This window comes from Sturnus vulgaris, chromosome 8, assembly GCF_052056855.1.
Source record: "Sturnus vulgaris isolate bStuVul1 chromosome 8, bStuVul1.hap1, whole genome shotgun sequence".
NCBI classification, from domain to species: Eukaryota; Metazoa; Chordata; class Aves; order Passeriformes; family Sturnidae; genus Sturnus; species Sturnus vulgaris.
The window spans coordinates 14,238,676-14,262,163 of record NC_142250.1 but is presented as its reverse complement, the minus strand read 5'-3'; the positions used below and the strand labels follow the sequence as shown (position 1 = coordinate 14,262,163).

Sequence of the window (23,488 nt, the reverse complement as noted above, 5' to 3'; positions counted from 1 at the left end):
TAGAAGCATATAAATACAGTATTTGTTAAATGTGAGGCGGTCAAGCTTTTGGTTTTATAATATTTGAAAACAAAGAATAACTTAAAATTAATTTCTTGTACCTACTATTAAGTTTGTTAAACCAGTCCATGTTTTTCTGTCTTTAACACAATACAGAACATAAAAGGGCGTTATTACAAACTATTCCCTGCAATTTTCTATTTGCCTAGGAAAGAGTGAGGTGCATTATAGAGCAGGAAGCATTACCTGGTGCACAACCCAGGAGTTACAATGTGCTTGTCACCTGTCAGATCAAAAAGAGTGTGTTGTGATGGTTTGGAAAACAAAATTTTATACTTGGAATACGGTATTAATGGAAATACAAATTGAAGCCCCTCAGCTATTCATTCTGATACTTTAAAGCACTGTGCAGATTAGGGCATCTTCTGTTGGATGGAGTGTTACACCTGTGACCCTTTAAAATGTCTGGAATTGCATGTAATGCTGTAGTCAAGTAAGTACTTCCAACCACTGTAAATTCCTGCCACAGGAAGGAGAAGGACTTGTCCAGCTGCCTTGCCACTCCTCTCTCTGTACTCCTCCTCAGTTGTTTCTTTTTCCACTTCCCTGATTTGTTGGTTGCTTTAATCCTGGGTGAGTTCCTTGCTCCAGGTCACTGTCCCAGATCAGTGCACTGAGGAGTTACTGAGGGTGAGGAAAGGACAGGGCTGCCTCCTTCTGTAGAGGTGCAGGCTTTGGGTGGCTATCAAACTGAGGTGTGACAGCCAGAACAAGCCTTTGCTTATATCCCTTAAAATTCAAATATGGATTACTCAAACTGTGTGTTTCAAGTGTTTATGCAGTGTTTTACAGGAAACATCCATGATAAGCATTTATCCAGAAGTTTTTGTCAGCATCACGAGCCAGGCATTATGATAGGGAGGTGGACTGAGAAACCCTGAGATGATAATGTAATTCACAGGTGAAAACTGAGTCACAGAGACTTTCACAAGCAAGTGGATACTGCATCATCTGAGGGTGTTAGGCTTGTGATGCTGCCTTCTGTTTTATTTGGATATATTGTCATGAAAACCACATTCCAGGAATGTGTGGTGTTTAACCCCTTTTTTCCCCCTCAGTTGTTTTTCTGTTATCTGTAATTTTTCTTTTATCTTTGTATTTTATAGCTACTTCCAGAACTCACAAATCCAGATGAGCTGCTTTCATACCTGGATCCTCCTGATTTGCCAAGCAATAGCAATGATGACCTTCTGTCTCTCTTTGAGAACAACTGAAACCATATGTATTCTCCCATCCTTTTCACTTGTTCACACGTGTGTGGCTGCACAGCGAGGAATCTTGACACTCCTTTTCCACAAGAGAAGAAAAAAAACCTCACAACTTGATCCAATGGTGCACTCCCTGCTTTCTTCATCTCAGAACTGCTTTTGTTAGCTTCAAAGACTGCGAAAGTGACGGGAGAAAATAATACAAAAGTTAAATACATGCAGTAATCTCCAAGTCTGCCATGCTACATGTGACAAAGAAGCGTAGACAGTTGTGCAGCTATTGGAAACCCCATTTGGTGTTCATCCTCTAGAGAGAGAGTTCTGTGATAAACATAGTGTGAAGTATCTTGGCAAAACCGAATCTTGGCAAGGGAAGAAAAATCAACAGAATGGAACTGTCTTTAATTGACCCGTCTCAGAGTGTCTTTACAATGCTTGTTCTTCCATTTTTTTGAAACTGTATCTCCCTCTACCCCACCTCTCCTCTGCCCCCCTCCAGCCATGGGTTTGCCTTGGAATGATTGTCCTGGCCACACAAAAAATGAAAAAAAAACACCTACAAAGTTCAAAAAAGCACAAATCCTACAGTCAAGTGGCAAAGTTAGGGAAGACACACAGGCCTGTCAGAGGGAGCCAGCAGTTTAGCTAACGTGACTTCAGTAACAGAGTCCTGAGATCTTCAGGCTGCAGCCATGGGTGTCGGGATTTCTGCAAGTGCAGGGATCTTAACCACCTCTTTGCAGAGGATTCCTCTGGCCCAGCACACAGATTGGAAGCACCCAGAAAAAAATTTTTGGAAGTTTGCAGTGTTTAGGAATTTTTGTGATTTGGTTTCAGATCAGTACCGTTTCTGGCTGCGTTAACATCCAGATGTAGAGATTGCTGTAATAGGTCTTCTTGCCATGTATGCCCATGCATAATGGAAAAGAGAGGGAGGGGGGATGCAAACCAAACTGTTCCTGATTATTACCTACAGCCTTCAGAGCCCCAAGAGTTTGTGTCACTGTACTGCACAATGCATAGTAAGACAAGCTGGGTTGAAGGCAGCAAGGAAATCATTGCAGGATGGAGGGAGAGTAACATCATTATCTACATAATTATATTTAATAATCAGCTTGAGAAGGGGCACTGACATTGGACAGACGTCTTACAGCTTAATTTTAGTTTTGCTTTGCATTCTGTTGTCGTGACTGTTACAGATACTTCAGCCTTTTCCTTTTCTCCTCCTTCAGTTTCATTTTTTAAACTTTGGCTGCTGGGATGAGCTCTTTCTCCCGGAGGACCGAGCGTGGGGAGAACAAGTACCTGTCAGTAGATGGCTACTGCCCTCAAGAGACCCTGCTGCCACAATTACTGTCTTGCCCCTGTGATCTTTGCTTCTCGTGTGGTTGCTGCTCCTGCATGAGCTTCCTATTGCTTCTGTGCCCATTTCTGTGCTCTTTGTCTCTCTCTCTCTCTCTTATAAATGATGTACAGTAGCTGTGTAAGAAGTGCATGTGTGCCAACTTTGCCCTCGTGGTGCAACATTTCAGCTTTTGCCCACTGTACAGTTATTGGTTTTGTTTCTTTTGATACTAAAGCATATTTGACCCTACTCCTTTTCCTCTTCCCAAATCCAATCAGACACCCTTCGTTTGCTCACCACAATGCGTTTTAAACTGAAGTGCCAGGCAAAATTTTGTTTGTCCCTGTCAGTTTGACTAGATAGCTTCCTAGCCCTCTGTTTAGTTTGCAGTGCTGTAAATGGCATGCTCTGTGCTTACGACTCTGGATTTGCTTTCCTCACCAAAGTCATATTTGTAAATTCTCTGCATTTTTTGTTTTATTTTGCTCGTTTTGTTAACATTTCCCACTACTGCTGTACATGCGTTGTGGTATATATATGCTAGTCAGCAGCACCTTGCTGTAGATATTAAAGGAAATGGCGGTTTAGTTCTTTTATTTCCCAGTAGGAGTATTGAATCTGTCAAACGTATTATGTAGAAATGGTCCCACACTTATATTTTTCCTCTTTCAAGTTTTTTTAAGAAAGGCGCTGTTCATTATGCAAAATCAATTATTTTAAGAATTGCTATTGTAAATATCTTTGTGAATATTTTAGTATCGTCTTTGATAATATTCAACATTTTCATGATCTGGTTATACTTTTGCTGGTGTTTTTAAATACCTTGTCTGAAGAAAAATATGGGTCCTTTTTTAAAAAAGAAAATTGAGGGTTCTTTAACAGAATAAGGGAGTTGGATTTTGGTTTTTTCCCCCCCTATTTTCTTTTGGTAAGTTAGCCCAAATTTCATACCCATTTATGCGATGAGTGAATTGATACATCAGGCAGTACCTGGATAATCAGGGCCCAGCTCTGTCATGGAAACATAATTGTGTTTGCCTAGGGAAAAAGAAACCCCAACTGATCGACCGGTGTTCATTGACTGTGGGTGATCGTGAGCTGGTAATGGCAGAGCTTTTCGTTTGCTCAAGTGAGCAGAACACGTAGGACCAGCTGTGAGACCACCAGGTAAAGATGCACTAAGGCAAGCAGCAAATCTGTATGGTACCATATTTATATCACTGTACTGGTGCTCCGGTCTCCGAAACTGGGGCAAAGACACTTAGGGATGTTGGTGGGTGGGGGAGGGAAACAGTATAGTATATTTTATTCTGCTTAGAAGTGTCTTTTTTCTTATGTAGGCTTGACAACCTGTAGAGGATCTCTGCAGAATATTAAAGATACCTTGGTGTAATACATGGTAATATGGTTGTGGTGTGGTGCTGCTATCACACAACTCCTAGGAAAGACCGTTGTTCAGTTATGGATACAGATGTGTTTTGTAGCCATTTTACTGTAGTAGTTTCCCCCTGGTTTTTTGCTGCATTTTTTATATAGGTCTGGAAGTCATGTGCAGAGGTGGCTAATATAAACTGACTTTATGCCCTTAGAGCTACTTTTTTTCTGTTTGGGGGGTAAGTTCCTTAAGCCATAGGTTTGGGAAGAAGATTTCTCAATAATAGTTGGAACTGGTTGCTCTGATTTTTTTAATTGATTCTATTTCATGTTCCATTCTCCACTGATTCCTGAGCAGCTAAGTTAGTCACCTAAAATTAATTTTCACTTAAACACAATATTAGTATTTTAAGCCAGGTATGTTTGCTAACTGGTAGTATTTAAAATGTGTCATTTAAAAGTACCTGTTGGAAAGCATAAAGGGAAAAAAAGCCCCATAGATATTAGCAATATGTTTGGAGCAGTGTTGGCATCTGCTTTGTACAGTAATAGATTATTAAGAATGGACAGCTGACATCTTTAAACTTACAGAAACATTTGGTTTCTAAGCAGAACTTAAAAAAGAAAGTACAATTTTTACCCATCACCCAAATGTTGGACATTTGAGACAGTTTTAAAATTTATCAGCTAAAATCAGGTACTGTATAGTGAAGTCAGTATGAAAAAGCTTCTGAAAATTTAGTTATTTTTTTATCTGTTCACTGCCGTATTAAAGTTTAGAGAAAAAAACCTAGCAAATAGGGTAATCACAGTCATTTCTTTTAAAGCTTAATTATTATATGAGATTCCAGTAGTATTTTTCTTCTTTTTTTTTTGTTTGTTTACCTTTTAATCGTTTCCCTATGGAAGTTCATCTGGGAAAGAACCCACAGAGATCTACAGTTCTGCTGCCAAGACATTATTATAGGACTGACAGTACACGCCAGTGTCTGCAGCAGAGACTCAAGGGACAGCTGTACATATGTAAATGACAAATAGAGACATGTTAACAGAAATGAATTCATTTTCCTTGGAATGTGCATTGTTTTTATTTCGCAGGAAAAGAAAAAGCTTGAAGCTCCATCTTATGTGGAAAATGAATCCTGTTTGTTAGCGTTTGTGGAGTCTCAGCATTTGTTCCACTTTCACTTCTGTAATATACTCTGATCCTTTGTTTTGTTTTGTTTTATCTACATGTAATATTTAGCTTACGTGTACTAGTCTATCACCTGTGTATTTTTAGGGTGCTACAGAAATAATGAAGAAAAATACGGGGATTAAAAAAAAAAAAAAAATTGTAACCAAATTCATACTTTGTACAATTTTTGATATCACGATCAGAGGAGAATTAAAAAAAAAAAAGTACAATCTGAGGTAACATGCAAAAATGGCCATTGTCTTTGTTTGTACATTGTATGTACAGTACAATGCAATCATTTCATACTTTAAACTGGTCAGAAAAAATAATTGTGATTTTTAGTCTTGCAAAACTGTATGTAGTTAGATGATGTGACAACCTAATATTTATCTAATAAATATGTATTCAGATGAAACCTGTATATTAGGTGTTCATGTGGTTATTTTGTATTTAAAGATCAAATTATTTGACTATTGCTAGACATTTATATACTCTGTTGTAACACTGAAGTATTCTCATTTGCTCATGTTAATTTTTTTTTTCCTAAATAAATTTGCAAAATTAAGGTCTGACTAATTGGCAGCTGCTTTGTAAATTTTGAGTTTCTCTTTGAAACCATGAACTTCCCCTTTGCTCTCCCTGGTTTGAGTTAATGTGGAAGTCATTTGCACAAGGTATACCTTTTTCAGAGAGCAGGACTTGGTGCAGGAAGGGAAAGGTGGGAACCACCCTGGAGACAGAAGATAAAAAAAAGATTATGAATGCAAACACAGAAAAAAGTCTCTGCCAAGCAAGGTATTGGTAACTTGCTGTTCAGTATGCAGGGCACTGCTTCTCTCCCAAATAAGTAATAATTACTTTGAAATTAAATGTTTGTGTGATTTAGGAATAACAGGAAAGGATGGCTTCTCTCTGGGATTGGCACATGTGGAGATACTAAACATCTAGCACCTTTGTTAAATTCTTCCAAGTTTCATGCTTTTCTTTCAATTGGAACCTGTCATTAAAGTGAAATTAGACAATTTTTTTTTCTTAATGCATCTCCATCTTAAAAGTTGAAGCATTTGGTTTCTAAATGCAACCTTTGAGTTACTAATCTGCCTAATTTATCTACCTGTTGAGCTGTAAGCACCTGAATGGTGACACAAGGAATATACACACAACAACAACATCAACACAGTTGTTGAGTATCAACAACACACACAGGTCCTGTCCCACTGGAGTTCTGCACCAAACGGAGCCACAGCCACCACTCACTGTATCTGAGAACTTGGTTTAACAGACTTACTGAGTATCTGTATTTACAGATGGCGTTTCTGAAGGTGTTTAGGTGGAACCCACCCTTGAAATACATTCAAATACCTGGGAACAAACAACCATTTCACAATATGAGTATCTATGCAAGCACATACAGCAATTATTCCACACCTCCACAAGGGCACTAGTCTTTGTTGTTGATTGAGATATACACAAATGTGTGTATGTATATGTATATGTATATGTATATGTATATGTATATGTATACGTATACGTATACGTATACGTATACGTATAAATCTAGACCAGGGATTTGTCAAAATTGGGAAAAATAATTTGTTTCTGACTCTGAATTTCTGCCTTCCTTGGTGGCACTACCCATTCCAGTGGAGTTTTTAGGATAACATAATAAAACTGAGGTACAGTGTACACAGTAATGAAACAAAAAGTATTTATCCATTCCAGCCCATAATTAATAACTATTTTGGTTTTGGTATTCTGTTTTTCTGGAAGCTCCCCAGAAGTGTCAGCAAGACATAGTGCAAACTGACTTTGGCACTGTACAGCTGGAGGAAAGCACAAAGAGCTTGAGTGATGTCCCTAAGCATTGTACATTTTTCAAGCTTACTTTGAAGTCTGCAGAGGCTGCAACAATCCTCAAAGTGGTATTTCTCCCAGATGTCACCTGAGGAACCCAGGATAGGTAAGATGTGTGTATACAGTTGCTGCTGGTGTCTCCTGTCCCATGTCCTGGCAGTGTGTTCTGTGTGCCATGCACTCTGCATGTGCTTCCAGAGAGCCACCTACATGAGTGTCTGTCTGTGACTTCTCTGTTCATCCATGTGTTAATTAATTGTTTAACAACTTCAGAACAAGCTTATTTCCCTGCAGTTCTTCTCTGCTCTTCCTCATCACTATGGATCTCTGATTCATGTTATTTTCTTTGTGCACATTGTATTTTGTTGCCATGCACTTGATCGTGCTTTTTACATTGAAAACAATTAGAAACATGGAAGGCAGACAGACCCCTTGTCTTTTCTGCTTGGACAATGAGGATGGGAATCCTGTGCATAGAGCTGTTTGCTTTCATTTAAATTAACCTAGTCAGCACATAAAACAGCTATACAACTCTCTCTCTCTCTCTGATATTCTGTATATAATTCTTTGTTACCCTTCTCTGTTTCCCTTTAAAATTAAAGAATGTGTTTTTCATTTGTGCACCTAGTCTTATATTTGTATATGTATTTAAGCAGAACTCACTTCTCTTTTATCTGCTTAAATTCCGCATCTGTACAAATCTCACTGCATTATGAACTTCCAGTCATGAGCCTTTCTTTTATACATTTTGAATTATTACCAATGTGTCACCTTATTACAGTTTTCCACTTTGTGTCACCAAAATCTTACTGACTCTTACGTAGAGTATTGCTCCTAATGTCTCTCATTGCATCAATGCACTATTCAAATTTGCTCTGTCTAGAAAGAACACAAGATTTTTCTTGTATCAGAAAGCTGAAAGCTTCTGCTGAGATATCTTGTTTCCGTCAGTCCACAGAATTTTCCAGGGGAGTATAAAAGTGGCCCCCAAGGAACCTAATCAATGATGCAATTTTGTTTGTAAAGCAAGCAGACAGCAATTAGGTCACAACTCCTGCAGGCGTTAGCACTCGGCGTGGCACAGGTGGGCTGACAGGTTGGTTTGCCAGACAGTTCATCCACATTTCCAGATACTCATTGCCTAAACCATAATTGGTTTCCTACAGTTTAAGTACAGCCTTCTGTTAAAATCCTTCCCTTTCGTTGACTAGATGAGATAAGGCTCTTTCCCCTGCCTGTTGAATATGTGTGATTGGTTTGTCCAGTGTCTTTCCAAATACTGAACTCACTGTACTTTTTGATAGCTCCAGTTGCACACAGCAAAGTTAACGCTGGTGTTTACCACTCCTAAATACATCAGCTTCTCTGCACCTTTTTGGATCTATTAGACATCCTGAGAGGTAGATTGAGGATTATCAATTAGGGTTTTCTCCTAGGTCAGAGTTATTTTTAATTGAATTTTACAGTTTAGACTTTCCAGTTTATCCATAGCTGTTTCATGATGGTGGTTGTTTTAGATTTTGTTAAGAATACTCTGGAATGTTTAATTTGTCACCCTTGTCTCGTATGAACACATTGATTATTGTGAACACAGAGACAGAACACTAATCTTAAGAAATTTTAACTAGTTAAACACTAGAAAAATACCATTTTTAAATATATTGGTTTGCAAAAGAAATTGAAATTCCCCATATTTATTTAATAAATACTGGAGTTGAACTCCGAGAGTGTTTTAATGCATATTTAAATTTATTCAATTTTTTTATATTTCAAAATTATAATCAGTGCTCCCTTTCCTTACTTCTGTGTTTCTCAGAATGTACGTTTTTAAGACATGGAAAATCAGTGAATTTTACCCATTTACCCATCTGGTGAGCTTCCTAGTGAGTGACTGGCTGTAACACCCAGATCATAAAGTCATTCAGAATAAGTTCCTTCACAAGAACTCCTAGCAGTTTTCCTTTCCAAGTTATGAATGATGGTCCCTCTGGGAAGAAGCATGGCTTCCATATTGCCACTATCAGACTGGGGCAAAATTTGCTGAAGTGCCACTGAGTCAGAGAAGGGGATTTCTTACCCTTAGCTTCGAAATAATTCACCAAGTGCTTCATTATCCAGAGATGATGTCGACTGTAGATGTGACACACGTTAATTTGCATCTGACAACTTGAGAGCTCGGTTGGTGGCACATTGTGTATTCAGGTGATGGTCACATGCAGTTATGTCATGTAAGTATGTCATAAGGTTCCATGCTAACTCATGTAGTACTGCTGTTACATGCTGAAAGTAAGCAGTGCTTTCTGTAGGGAAATGGCAAAAAAAGCAGAGGAATCTGAGATTCTGTGTGGTGAGGTTGCTTCCAGCATATTTGTTCATCACAGAATAACCAGTGGAATTTTTTTAGACTTGTTACATCTGTAAAGCTTTTAATTTCTAGGTGATTCTTGTTCAAACTGATGTTATCTGACCATTTTTAGCTTCCAACTGTGAATTTCCACAACTAAAAAATATATCCCAAAATTATGATTATTGTTATAGTTTAGAGCAGACAGGATAATTCATCTTGTACAAGGTACAGAGGCAGCTGTTACCTCAAAGATATGCTATATAAATATATATTATGCCTATATGATGTATATAAATACAGGTATAGATCTGTATTTTATATATATATATATATATAAATCTATCTAAGATATGTATTTATAGATTTGCACACAAGACAAACTCAAGGAAAACCCAAGTCTTTACCAGGCAGCTGATTGAAAGCTCCAGTCTCATCTTACTCATACAAGATGAAGTATCATGACTAACCAATTCTAAAAGCATTTCTGATACTATTCCCTAATTATTTGTTCCTCAGACCAGAGGTGGTAAATTAACTGAAGTGATCCCTGTAAATTTCAAGTCGTGTTACAATTGAAATTTCTGATGTTTTAAAGGTAGAAGGGCTCCTGTAACTCAGTACTGTTTTTTAAGTATGCAGTGCTTCTCCCACCCACAGGCAAACCACCTATTGATGTCCTGAAGATCTGTGAGGCTGCTAGGAGTAGTAGCTGCATTTTTCCTGGAACCTAAAACCAGGCATTTTAAATGTCCTAATGCCAGGCTGTTGTGGTCTATCTGTTGTCAGCTGTTGCAGTGAATGGACAAACTCCAAGGCTGCAGGCCTTGGGCACTGCATAGAGGCACTGTGACACATCAGCAGCGGGGTGCCATGCATTATGCAGGGAGATTGAGTAATGAATTCCAGGCAAGCAATGTCACTCAGAAGTTCTGAGATGAAAATGCTAATCACAGCTGTAAAGAGCATGAGTGGATTGAGGTTTTTCTTGTATGACTATTTGTAGGTAATTAGTATGAAGTCATGTGGGGAAACTGCTCCTTTATGTACAATGTGTGCTGGAGAAAATGATCACGTAGTGAGCTCAGTTACTACAAGTTCCTAAGAGGAAACCTGGATCGGGGGAAATATTTATTAGCATTTTTTCTTTTTATCCCTAAGTGTACCTGTGTGGCCACTCTGTGCCTGTTGAGCTCTTGTATATTTTAATTTCACACTGCAATCACTTACTGTAATGGAAAGGTCTTTCACCATCTCCCCCACTCCAATCCCCATTCATAAATAAATGTATATGACAGACACAGATCACAGAGTTCCTTTCCAGCTCTTCACTCATCTTCTAGCTTAGCCAAAACCTTGAAGAAAAAATTAGGTTGAGTCTTTTGAAGTGCAACACATCCAGGCTTTGCAGGTGGAGAGTGGGAATGCCCACTGCAAATTCCTGCTCTCCTCACTTAAAATCAAGCTGAGTACACGTATGGCCTCTCGTTATTCTAACAGTCCTGATTAGCAGGGTCCTTGAGATAACCATGTCCCATATGTGCAAGGGTTCTTGTAATGAATGTCAGAATCAGTATCATGGGAATTCCCTGTATCACAGTATCAAGTGGTGTTCCTGTGCAATGCACTTAATGGTAGACTGCTGCAGCCTGTGTTTGCATTTTTATTTGCATGGTCCAAGCACACAGCCAATGAAGAGCATATCAAAATGGGCCACAGACCATTCTGAGTTTCATGTATTTGCATTCTTGCAAAGAGTAGTAGTAGATTGCAAAATGCAATGGTAGATTGCAAAATATTATATCTGTCAACAGCATCAGTCCAAGATTAACAATTAACCTACATTCCTGTGTCACAAATGAGTAGGCATGCAGTTTGATAGTAAGAATCAGAAATGCATATCACATTTTTACTGGTGAACTGTCTATCTGCTGGGGCAACACCATTTCAAGACCCTAGAAATCAAAATTCCTAAATTTTAGGTCATCTTTCAAGAATTTATTCCTTCTGTTTCTTTGGAAGAGCCACTTGACCACTCTTGTTTCCTGGCTGTCTTGGCACAGTGGTTGTAATATTTAATCAGTTACTGAATAGTATTTATGAAGAATTTTAAGTTGTAAATAATGTATCAGCATGAAATTCTGAAATTATTGTATCATTCAAGGTTCTTTTTCCTGTGCAGGGATTTCTCTGCTACAACATAAGATGGGTCCTTTAGTAGGTGGTTTTTAGAGTTACCTATTTCAAAAGGGCTCTCCTTGTTTATCCATCTCTAACTTCTGTGTAATTGTGGGGGAAGGGAGAGGATGATGAGATGGTAAGGGTGGGCAGCACCTACATCCATGGTAGCTCTGCTGAAGCACCTCTTTTGACCTTTGTCTGCACCCGTGCTCTGTTGCCTATCTAGTGGCAACTATTTAGTGTGGGGTGCACTCATTTTCCAGCTAAATGTACTTATCTCCCTGCCACAGGTTGCAGATTCAACAACGAACATGTCTACAAATGGATGTGTTCAGAGCCCCCCTAAAATCGTATCAGTTTGCAGAGCTAGCTCTAAGCTTCATTTGGCAGTGATATAGCGGCCTTTGACAGTTTTTGGAGACCTTTTTCTGTCCTTCTTGGAAAGTGACCTCTGTAATTCACAAGTTCCTAGTCAAGCTGTCTGCATGAGTTGTAATTCATCTGACTCTGCAGGAGTAGACCATAACAAGTGATTTAATAGCTCTGTTGCATAAACCTAGAGATAATAATTCATAATAATTCCATATCCTCAAATAAAACAATCACTGCTGTTTTGTCTTCTTACCAAGGCCTGCAAATGAGGAAAACTGCATTGTTTGCTTACCAAAGATGTCTGTGAACTCTTCTGAGCAAAATAGTTCAAAGCTGTTTCACCTGTGTTTCCTAGGTATGAAACTAGATGGTATTTTCTCTTGATCATCTTTTGTCTTGTTTATTAAAAAATAAATCCATCAGAGCAAGAGCTGTCCATTGTTACAGGTATAAACAGAACATCTAATTCTGATTAGGGCTTCTAGTGGCTACTGCAATTAAAACATTATTAAAAAGGAGCGTGAGCTTTTTTTATGGTCACTAGAAAATTAGTTGATGATTAGATTAACAGAAGTCAAAATTTAACAAAAGTGGACTTGAAGCTGAGAAGATATGACAAGCTAGGTAGAAGTGCTGATTTAGCTCTTATTTTTTTTAAATCACCTTTAGATTATTGGTAAAGAAATAGAAAATAGCAGCATGTCACTCTATGCACATAGTAATTGTTCATCCTTACGTTGAATACTGTGCACAGATCCTCTTATCCCAAAAATCTGTAAAAGTGGAACAGCTTGTAGAAGGATAATAAAGATGATCTAAAGACATGGAAGAGCTTTGTTATAAATAATCCTTGAGTTGGCTGTGACTCTTCAGTCTTGAAATGAGAGAAAAGCTGTAAGTCTGTATGACAAAGATAGATACCAAGCAATTTGTCTCCTCCAGATGTAAGGCACATTGATGAAGGCAACTGGAGCAATATTAAAACAGATTCTTGATGCTCTGGACAGCAGGCCTGTGGAAGGGCAGCTTCTAGTTCTTCACCAAGGAAGGTGCTAATTTAAAACCAGCCCAATAAGTGGATAAGTACATGGGAGGGAAAAAAAAAAAAAAAAGAAGATAGCTACATACCAAAGTCGCATCCAGCCCAGGAAGTTCTCTGGAGTGAAAGCACAGCAGGTGGCCTTAGGCATTTCTTTGGTCCTTCAGGACTTTTTGACATAGCTTTATATGGTTCTGTAGTTACAGAGCATGGTACCTGCTATAGTCATCCCTACAGCAACAGCAGTTAAGGGTCTCTCTGGAGTGTATGCCTGAAAAATGGTGTTCATCCAGGATTTCTCAGTTGTTTGTAATTGCACATTATAGTTCTGCCTTGATCTTTGTGGTCATGGTAGTGCCTTGATTAACAGCTTTCTGTTGATTCAGTGAATGTCACCGATGAGGCTCTTGTAGCTGCTTGACACAAACAACTTAGGTGGGATCGAAAGTTTACTATTCCTCACATAAGGGCTTGTCTTTTTAAGATACTGTTATACTGTATTACATGGTTGTATTATTGTAACCTTCATTAGAATAACTCTAATTTATAAGACAAGAAATGAGAAAACTATTAGAATCATGCTTGATTCTATTTTTTTTTTAAGACATCTTACAGCATTAAGAATTTGAAGAACTTCTGGAAGTACTTATATATGGAATCAGGATGGAAACTGGAGAACTCAAAGTAATACCTAAATATGACTGACGTACGTACTTTCATCTAAGTTGCTGGGTTAGGGAAACTTTAAATTATATGTGTTATTTTCATATAAAACACGAACGATATTTCACTATATTGAGCCTGGGCTGCTGTTACCCTCTTTTGTGATGGCTCGGGTGTGCTCGGGAGCGATGCTGAGGGCACGGCCGGGGCTGCGCTGGGGGCTGACTCAGGCACCCCCGCCCGTCTCCAGACGCGGCAGGGCCGAAACTCCCGGGGTGCTGCCGCTGAGTGCCGGGCAGCCCGTGCGTGACTCCCGTGTCCCCGCTCATCCCAATTATCCCAATTGGCCCGCACCTGTGACAGCGCCGCCGCCTTCCCCGCCAAGGTGCTCTCCGGAGGCGTTGTGTGGAATGATGCAATTTTAGGAACTTCCCCGTCTCTCTTGGTCCCTGGCGTAAGGGGGCTGTGAGGAAATGTGCAAAAAACCCTAAAAAAAGCCCCCCAAGCAAACGGACAAATGAGGCTCCCCGCCAACAAGCCCTAACAATCGCTGTGCAATGGTGGGCGGGGAGGGGGCAGCGCTGCGGGCAGTCCGGCTCCTGAGGGGAGCACGGGCTGAACACGGGCTGTCCCCAGCGCTGGCCGCCGGCTGCCCGCCTTCAGCCCGCCCTGTTCAGCCCCAGAGCTGGGCACCGCCTGGGCCCCGCGTTCAGCCCCAGGGCCCCGCGTTCAGCCCCGGAGCTGGACAGCCCCAAGGCGCCTCAGCCCGCGCCGCCATCTCGGCCTGCGCTGCTGCTGCTGCCGCCGCCGCTAGCGGGCGCTGCTGCGGCGGCGCGGCGGAGCCCATAAAGGCCGTGGGGCAGCAGCGGCGTGTCCTTGTGTGCCTGTCCGTGTGTCCGTGATTACCGCAGCATCCGCTCTGCCCGCCCGCGGGATGCTGGCGCTGAGCGCCGCCCGCCGCCTGCTTCGCCCGCCCGGGGACCTGCTGCCGCCGCCGGGGCTCGCCTGCATGTGGGCGGCCGGTGCCCGCGGCTGCAGCGGGGCCGGGACCGGCTCGCCGAACCCGGTGGTGTACTTGGATGTGGGCGCCGACAACCAGCCGCTGGGACGCGTCGTGCTGGAGGTAGGGGCTCGGGGGTGCGGGCATCTCACCCCAGGTAGGGGCGCGGGGCCCAAGGGACGGTGCTGCGGAGTCGAGGGCGGCCTGGCCCCGGGCATGGCGGCCGGGGAGCGGGCAAGGTCAGGGCGGGCAGACAGCGCCGGCTCCAGGGCACGCGGCGAGGGCACACACACACCGGAGCGGGCAGGAGAGCGGCCCGGGGATGGCGGGGCTCGCCCGCCTGCAGGAGCCGCTGCCTGGCTGCCCTCGGTGCTTCTCTCCCGGGGCGGGAGGGCGGTGGTACGGCCGCTCCAGGAGGGATGGGCCGGGCTCGCACCGGGGCTGCTCTGGCTGAGCAGAGAGCGCTCACCTGTGCCGGCAGCCGGTCACTCAAGCCGTCCCAAGGAAGGGCACGGCCCTAGTGTGGCTGGGAGCCTCGAAGGAAGGTCACTTGTATAGTGTGTAAGCAGGAATACTGAGCGAGATTAAACTTACTGTTGTAGTGCACCGCTGGGCTGAGAGGGGCGAGCGGTGTCCCAGCGGCGCTGGGGTCCCTCCCCTTCCCGTGGAGCTTGGGGCAGCCGGCCCGCGCAGCCCTTCAGCCCTCAGCGCCTCCAGCTTCATCCTGGGTTTGCTGGGCGCTCGTTTTGTGGTTCTTTTGAATCTTGAGGCGCTGCCTCCTCCTCCTCCAGCCTCCCTCTCCACGTGCGTGAAGGGCACCGCGCTGCTGGGACGGCAGCAAGCTCAGGAGCCCGGTGCTAGCTGGCTCCATCCTGAAACATCCCATCTCTGAAATAGCCGGCCGTGTAAAGAAGGCCTGAAGAGGAAAACTTCTGTAAACTCCGCTCTTTTAGAAAAAGCGCCGTGAGCACTGTGTGCCTCGTTGTGTACATGCGACCTTAGGGCCGGCGTGTGCCTCAGGTGTGGGCAGGAGTGAGGGCTGTGCTCCAGAAGCGTGCACTGGAGAGGGAATGGAGCTCTTAGCAATGCTGCCTGCTGAGGGAAGTCAGCGTGGCCTTCTGCCTCCAGCACCCACCTGGGGTCTGTATTTGTAGAACTTTCTTTTAAGTGCAGTTCATAAGAGTTGTCTCTAAAAGAGGTTCCTTTGAGACTAGAGCCCAGTGTATTTTAATTTATTGAAAGTGTTAGCATATGAATCAATTGGACTCTTCAGCTCTTGTGCTCTCAGGAGGTAGCATTTCAGAGAGTCATAGGTAAAAATATTACTCTTCAAGTTTCTTATTCATTAATTAAAAATCTGGATGGTATAATTTAAAAATAGCATTATTATTCCTATATTACTTGTGGTAGCATTTAATTTCTATGCTAAAGTGTTTTAGTGTGCCCAGTTTACAGAAAATCTGCATGCATTGCAGCATCACCTCGAATCTTTGGCTAAGCTGTGGTGATCTTCACTTGCACATTATAGCTTTCTGAGAAGAGTAGCCTAGGAAAGGAATATTAAATTCTTGCTCCAGCCATGATGTTTCTATGTGTCTGCTGCTGGTCACTGTCAGAATGTCCAGCTAGGTAAACTTTGGTCTGGCTGGTATGGCTACTTTTATGTCTCTTTTTAAGATTTGTAAAAAGATGTACAGTAATCAAAATCAGAAGTTTCCATTGCTTGCAAATGTGTATGTAACATTATAAGTTGGTTTTGATATACAGTTTCTGCTTTTCTGTTGCCTTTGCCTTTTCTTTTTTCAACAGCTGATTCTGTGTGGGAGGTAAGGGAGGACTTTGGTCTCTCTAGTTGTATCCAAACTCTGATCCTTGGGGTCCATAGTGAAGATTCTTCTTAGTTACTGCTCAATTATGTATTGGTCAATGAAATCATTAGACACTGTTCAAGTGGCTCTTCATGAACTGGCTAAAAGTTGCATTGGGGGGATATTTTTCATTTCTGGCCAAATGCTTGGAAAGTTTTGAGGTATTCATGGAATTTTGGAAGGCTTGTGATTTCAGATAAGTCACCACTTTGGGAAGAGAGTTCAGTTGTACCAGTCTCCCATGTAAATGTTCTTCTATGTACATTTGAAAAGGCTGACTTATTATTTGTCTGTTTATTTTTCTTTAACAGCTGAAAGCTGATGTGGTCCCAAAGACAGCAGGTGAGGCAGCATCTTCAGAATTTCATACTTAAATACTTAAGTTATAGATTGTGATTTGCAGGAATGAGAAGGTTCTTTTACCCTTTACAACTATTTTTTCATGTTCCATCCCCATTTGTTATATGGAAAATATGACAGAAAGTGTTGATGAGGAGATGGAATTTTGTTTTTTTTTCCAAATAGTTTCATTTTGCAATTTGCACCAAGATGGTACAGCTCATATATTGAGTTAACAGCGGTGAATAAATATATTTAAAACCACACTAGCTGGCATTAAAATGAAACACCAGAGCAAATGGGGAAGGACAAATCAAAGGGGTGGTCTTTCTTAGAGTTTCCAGAGAGCATATGGGGTTTTATTTTACTGGTCTGATTTTACTAGCTGATTAGTGCATTCATTTTAGAAAGTTCTTGTGGTTTATCATTTGTGTCCTTCCTCATCTGACTATTTGGTAGTTCTGAGAAAAACTTGTAGTTTTTAGTTCCTAGACAAATATTCTTTAAAAAAAAGACATAATCCTCACTACTGCTATAAAGAACAAAGACATAACAGTCAGAAGAGGAAACCTGTGACTTCAGGCAAAGGTGGGGGAAGTCAGGGAATCAGAGTCACAGCAAAATGAAAGGGAGATGAGATGGAAAAGGTTTATGTTTGTACCCTGTCCTGAGGCTAAGTAAGCTTGGTCTTCTTGGTTTTGCAACAGTTTTTTTTAAAGTATGAAAATAACTAATAGATTGATAATACTTTAAGATACAATAGCTTTTGAAGTGTATAATCGTGGAACATGTTAATCTAGTTGTGTTTGTATTGCCACATGTGATGTAGAATATAATACTTTATGATTTGTTTCCACAGAAAACTTTAGAGCTCTTTGTACTGGTGAGAAAGGATTTGGGTATAAAGGATCCACTTTTCACAGAGTGATTCCTTCGTTTATGTGCCAGGTAATGTTGGTGGGTTTTTGAAATTTTTAAATTAAGTTTATTTTTATATTATTTACAAATTTGTAGAAACAGACTGGTAGTAACATTTGAAATGGCTCTGCTCTAACCTTTGCTCACAAAATAACAAAGAAGTGACAGCATGACTTGCATTTCTGATCTTTTTGCAATGGCTGTTGCTTAGCTCATCTTTTGTACAGATAAATATAAGTTATGTGTAGATGGTCAAAAAAAGCCTGTCTGAAGGCTTTCTGCTGTAGTATAGCAGTGTACTTTAGTGTGGAGCAGAGTTGACAAAATGGTACTTGCCTGGGAGAAGCATTTGTGGGTAGAATGACAATCACCTTACTGTTCTAAATGAGCTAAGCAAACAACATGTCCATTACTTACTCCCAGTAGAATAATCTGCTCACAATAGACAATGTGTTTTAGTTTTGGTTTTTTTTTTTAATGTCTGTAATGTGGAGGGAACAAGAAAACCAAAAGGGTTGGTTGGGGTTGATTTGTGGGGTCATGCACCTGAGATGGATTTTGGTTTTGGTTTAAAGAATAGATCTTTTGAAATTCTGGGTGAGAGCCCATGCATATTAACATTTTTTTTTCTTAAACAGCAGCAACTAAAATAACAACAACAAACCTTTTTGAAAGCCTCTTTTTCTACTGTGCTTGGCAGATGAGCAGAATGGAGCTGCTGTAGTGCATTGGATTCCTGGTGGTCCTCTCTTACCTTAAAAAGGCTGCATTTCAACAACATTGCATTTGTTGAATGGCTTTGTAAAAAAATCTGAGAAAGTTTGAAGGTTATAAGTAAGCTTGCTTTATTTATTAACTGATGACTGTGATGGTCTCCCATCCTCAATTACATTTTAAGCAAAAAACGCATCTATTGGAACAAGAGGCCCTAGTTGTGTGACCTGTTTCTAGGAAGAAAAAAGGGGACAGGTGTGCTGTAAAGGACCTATTTTCCTGCCTTTCAAATGCAAACTAAGGTTTTGTGATACTGACAGAGGGATAGAGTTTAGAAGTCTTTTAGGGATCAGAAATACATAAATATAAAAAAATTACAGACCCTACTTTGAATTCTGTCATGAATTTGTGAAGTTCCATGTAGGTCTGTTCTGCTTGCCTGCCTTGCTTTGTCCCCCCAGATGGACTGGAATCAGGAAATCAGGATGCAAGGTGGTTGCCTCTGTGGTATGGTGAGATAATGAATTGGTGTTTAGGAATTACTCAGAGGTCATTGTGAAGTGGAAATACTGTCATACGTTTCAGCAATTTTCAAGTGAGAGAAAACAGCAGTGACTGTTTTCCACTTGTTGGGATGGATTGTTAATGTGATTCAGGCGACTGGCATGGCCTAATTGAAGGCCATCATATCCGGGACTCGGCAATTCCACATCTCCACACGCGTGCAGCACATAGCTCTGGGACTGCGTAGGAGGAGCTGTGACACCACCTGTAGGAGGTTACTCAGGGTGGCAGGGGGAAGCTGAAGGTCACCTGCAGTACCTGTTGGGTATGAGTTCTCTCTGGCATGGTGGTGTCACTCCTGCAGAGGACATGGCATGTGGCTGGGAGCAGTGGTTAGGAGCCACCTTGGCGAGTCACGGTGGCTGCGTTTTTTGTTTGAACCAGTTTTTTGTGTTTAACCTGAGACAGGTGGTCACATCTCTTCTGGCAAGCAGCATGGAGTCAGCTAACATAAGCTTAACATACCTCTGGTGTAACAAACAACAACACCTTGAAATAGCAAAGGGTAATATTGGAGATCCTTACCAGTGCTGATACATGTTGGAAGAAAGAAGGGGGAAAAGGAGTTGGGAGATCTTGCCTATGGGAATGAACTTAGATTATTTGGTTTTGAGGCCTTTGAGGTGTTTCTTAAAATTACTGCTGCTTGTTGCATCACATCTGAGAGAGGCTGGTAACACGGGAGATGGTTGTTGGAGTTAGGTGACATTGGAGAATATCAGCAATATCTGGAGCAGAAATGTACTTTTAGCCTGACTGTACCTTCATCTAGTTACACAGTTCTAAATTGGCCGTGCTTATCCTTAACCTGAAGAAAATTTGTCAATGTTGTCACTTTTAAATGAGAGCAAGTGAGTGTATTTGCAATAGCATCACTTTTGATATGAAATAGCCCGTGTGTGCTAGTAGAGTTAATACCTGTTTCTGTTTCAGGGTGGTGACTTTACAAATCATAATGGAACTGGTGGAAAATCCATTTATGGCAGTAGATTTCCAGATGAAAATTTCATACTTAAGCATGTAGGACCTGGTAAATAAACACGTTCTTTTTACCTTCTCATGACTATAACCTATAATGAAGCATTGTTTATGAAGATGTGGTTTTGAAAAAATAATTTTTTTTTAGATTTGCTGGTAACTTGGTAATTACAGAAGTATCGAAGGAATTTAACAATGTGTTGTCCCTGGCATGTGCTTATTTGTATGGACTGCTCTACAAGTATATGTCAACCCATAAGGGGCTTAAAAATTCTCCAAAGGTGAAATTACTGCTTTCATAGGTCAGAGACTTCAATTTTTACTTGGAAGATTACTGCAGAAGTAAAACAAAGCAATCTGGGATTTCTTACTTAGTAGGTAACATAGGTATGTCCATTTAAGTTCAAATTAAAGCCAGAAAAAGCAAAGGAAAGGCCATTCAGAGAATATCTGATTGAATTCTGTAGTTTCTCTCTTTTGAATTGTTACTTCCTTGTCCCAAGGGACTGTGGCTGTTGAACCACAGGAGAGGTTGGCTGGTGTTAATTGCTTTCAGGGCGTGTACAGCAAATTACATTACTAACACTGTTGCTATGGAACCAAGGGAGGCTGGGCAGGAGGGAATAGTCTAAGACAAGAAATTGGCATTAAAAATAATTTGGAAATTACTGGTCTCACAAGAGTCAGACCATCACATCTTCTGTCAATCTTTAGTCTAAATATGCAGAGGAAAATTGTCTTTTCTGCTGCATACTTGTTACACCAGTCTAACGAGCTGCTGCTGCTGTTCCAGGTGTTCTTTCAATGGCCAATGCAGGACCCAACACAAACGGATCCCAGTTCTTCATTTGCACTGCAAAAACGGACTGGTAGGTTCTCAGCCCTGCAGATTAGCCTCATTAATTGATGCCTGAATCTGGAGGGTTTGGTGCTTTTTTTGTGTTGCTTGTGGGTTGATGTTCTTTTTGTTTGATTGGTTGCTTCTTTGTTTTGTTGTTATTTCCAAATTACTTGATTCCAATGGAAAATAACTTAGTTTTGTTACTTGAGGGAGGAAGGGCTGTGACAGCAACAAGGCTGCTGTCGCTCAGATTGTTTCTAAGGTCCAGAGCTAAAGTCATGTTCTAAAGCTTCATGTCACTTGAAGGGCAATTGAGCCTTTGCCACAGAGTTGGTCAGCAGGTGAGAGCTATGAAGATCTGCTAACAGTGTCTTCATGGTTTTTTAAGTAAAACTGCCTTTGTGTATTTGTTTTACAGGCTAGATGGAAAGCACGTTGTGTTTGGGCATGTAAAGGAAGGAATGGATGTAGTGAAAAAAATCGAGAGCTTTGGTTCCAAGAGTGGAAAGCCCTCCAAAAAGATTGTCATTACTGACTGTGGCCAGCTGTCCTGACCTTTTGCCCTACCCTTCATGACAACTTGGATGCTGTGAAAAATTAATCATAAGAACACCCAAACATTTCTTATCTCATGACTAGCACCTATGGAACCATGTTTTTTATTTAACTTTGTCCAACTTTTATACTTACACTGAATAATATTGATTAAAACCATAAAATAATAACTGAAGCGTGTTGTAACTGCACCACTGTGGTAGTCACACTGGTTTGGTAGAGTCCCCTTGTGTTTTGCAAGAAGTGCTAAAGTCACTCAGAAGGTGTGGTGTGTACCTGACTGCAGTGTTGATACTGTCCTTAGTACTTGGATGTTTCAGGTGTCAAAATCAATGGTGGGGTTGAGAGCAAGGGTTCTGCAGTTGGGGGTTAGGTATAAATTGAGAAAAAGCTGTGTTGCCTTTGGTGCTAATAAATGCTTACTCTGTTGTTTGTCTCATCATATTGAAGCAGTACTACTGACCAGTGCTCTCAAGGCTGTCTGCAACAACACTGGCATTTTCTTTGTGTCTAAGTTAAATTCTATCCAGTAGATTTAATGAGCAACTGTGGATTTCTTAAAAATCAATTCTGGTTTAGTCTTTTTTATAGTGTCAGACTACTTTTTAAAAATAAACTCTAGTGTACCTGCTTCAGTGGAGCAATTTGACTTTTGGATTAAGTAAATTGCATTAGGTTGAGTTAGGCTACTACTGAAGCTCTGCCTGGCAATAAGACCTCACCTCCATCCAGCCAAAGGATCTCAGGTCTTTTTTTTATTATGGAACTGTGAAATTGAAGTGTGCTTCTGCTCTGGGATCTAGTTCTGTGAAGAATACAGCTCAGTTCTCAATATATGGCCTATTTTTGTACTTTGAGAATATGATCAGTATAGTGAACTTGCTTGAGTGAGAAAGAGGCTTGATTGTCTTTTAGTCATGTTGATCCTGTGAAGTCAGCCCAATTTGGGTATTGCTTGGATTATGATTTATTCTTCTTCATCATCATCAGTCAGAATTGGTCACCACGGAATCACAAGGCCTAATCAGTACAGCAGAATCGTTGTTGTTGGGGTTTATGCTTGAGAACGAAAGAATTCAGCTGATCAGCTAAAGACATTTCATTTGCATAAAGCAAGATGTATATTCTATGTGGCATGCTTGAGCAGACACAAATGTTGGAACCTCACACCATTGCCTTTGGAATCACTAAGGCTGTAAAGCATTGTGATTGTGGGGAAAAGCACATGATTGTTTTGTGCAATAATCTTATTCCTGAAGAGAAAAAATGTGATGGCTTTCTTTAAATGTGAATTTATTTTCATAAATGAAATGATGATAAAATGTGTTTAAACTATTTTGTACTGGACTTTTTTGCACTGGGGGCTGCACCGTGTGTGCAAGGTAGTATTTAGAACGTAATTTTGCAAAAAATGAAATTGAAAAGCTTTTTATTCTTTCCACTGTAGCTGTTCAGTCTCTATAGGATTTTTAAATATTGTGTTAGTTTGCCTTATTTCACTTGAATACAATAACGATTTTTTGATGCATTCTCTTAATTTGTATATGAAAATTATTAAATATACTTCTGCCACAAAAAAAATAGTCTGTCCCTTTCTTGAAAGTAGGAATAAGAGAAGCTGAAACCTCTTGGGCTTACCTGGGCTGTTCTATGCTGTTGGCTTTGTGTGATGGGTCTGATCAGGGGGTATTGAGACACCATGGTGTCATTCAGGTACAGCCAGCAAGAGAGGGGGTCATGGTGCATTGCTTTGCCTCTCACTGCTGGGCTCAAATACCTGTCCTACCTGGGCACAGTGTCCTGCTCAGTCCCTGGCTGTCCCTGTCCTACCTGGGCACAGCACTCGGTGTCCCGCTCCGTCCCTGTCCTGCCCGGTGACTGCGCTCGGTGTCCGTGCGCGCTGCCCGCCAGGTGGCGCCCCGCGCCCGCGGCAGGGCCGGGCCCGTCCCGAGGGTCACGGGTTCGAGCCCGGGGTCGGGGCCGGGCGCTGCAGCTCCTTGTGCCGCTCGGGGTGCGCTGGGCTGCCTGCCCGCCTTCCTGAAGCCTCCAACGCTGCCTTTGTGTGTCTTGCACCCCACTGTCCCTGAGGGGCCG

General features: G+C 41.4%; 2 protein-coding genes and 1 long non-coding RNA gene across 16 annotated transcripts in view; 2 read left to right on the top strand and 1 right to left on the bottom strand.

The window, feature by feature from the left end:
* ZMIZ1 (zinc finger MIZ-type containing 1) overlaps positions 1-5,585 on the top strand; it is a 346,693-nt gene extending 341,108 nt beyond the window's left edge. For 12 of the 13 annotated variants that reach the window (XM_014889476.2, XM_014889478.2, XM_014889480.2 and 9 more), the window contains one exon: positions 1,167-5,585. In XM_014889476.2, the coding sequence (XP_014744962.1) occupies positions 1,167-1,274 (108 nt within the window). In that variant the 3' untranslated portion in view covers positions 1,275-5,585. The remainder of the gene's footprint in view (positions 1-1,166) is intronic. The other variant, XR_015805125.1, reaches the window with a different exon arrangement.
* On the bottom strand, positions 4,844-15,688 carry LOC148223001 (uncharacterized). Of its 2 annotated transcripts, none has more exons than XR_015805127.1 (4): positions 15,212-15,688; positions 13,972-14,104; positions 9,096-13,225; positions 4,844-5,894 (listed from the first exon to the last, which is right to left on the bottom strand). It is a non-coding gene; the product is annotated as an uncharacterized LOC148223001 (long non-coding RNA). The 2 variants fall into 2 exon arrangements; XR_015805126.1 differs by having other exon boundaries at positions 13,972-14,066.
* Positions 13,988-22,975, top strand: PPIF (peptidylprolyl isomerase F). The gene is made up of 6 exons (XM_014889488.2): positions 13,988-14,740; positions 16,797-16,827; positions 17,684-17,772; positions 19,954-20,050; positions 20,792-20,867; positions 21,258-22,975. Exons 1-6 carry the CDS (start codon positions 14,552-14,554, stop codon positions 21,391-21,393), a joined length of 618 nt encoding a protein of 205 aa, XP_014744974.1. The 5' UTR covers positions 13,988-14,551; the 3' UTR covers positions 21,394-22,975.
* Positions 22,976-23,488: the final 513 nt, after the last annotated feature.

Excerpts from the sequence above, each read along its gene's own strand:
- PPIF (XM_014889488.2), top strand. The coding sequence starts at position 14,552 with ATGCTGGCGCTGAGCGCCGCCCGCCGCCTGCTTCGCCCGCCCGGGGAC. Across the intron at positions 14,741-16,796 it reads TGGGACGCGTCGTGCTGGAG|CTGAAAGCTGATGTGGTCCC; the intron begins GTAGGGGCTCGG and ends TTTCTTTAACAG. Across the intron at positions 16,828-17,683 it reads TGTGGTCCCAAAGACAGCAG|AAAACTTTAGAGCTCTTTGT; the intron begins GTGAGGCAGCAT and ends TTGTTTCCACAG.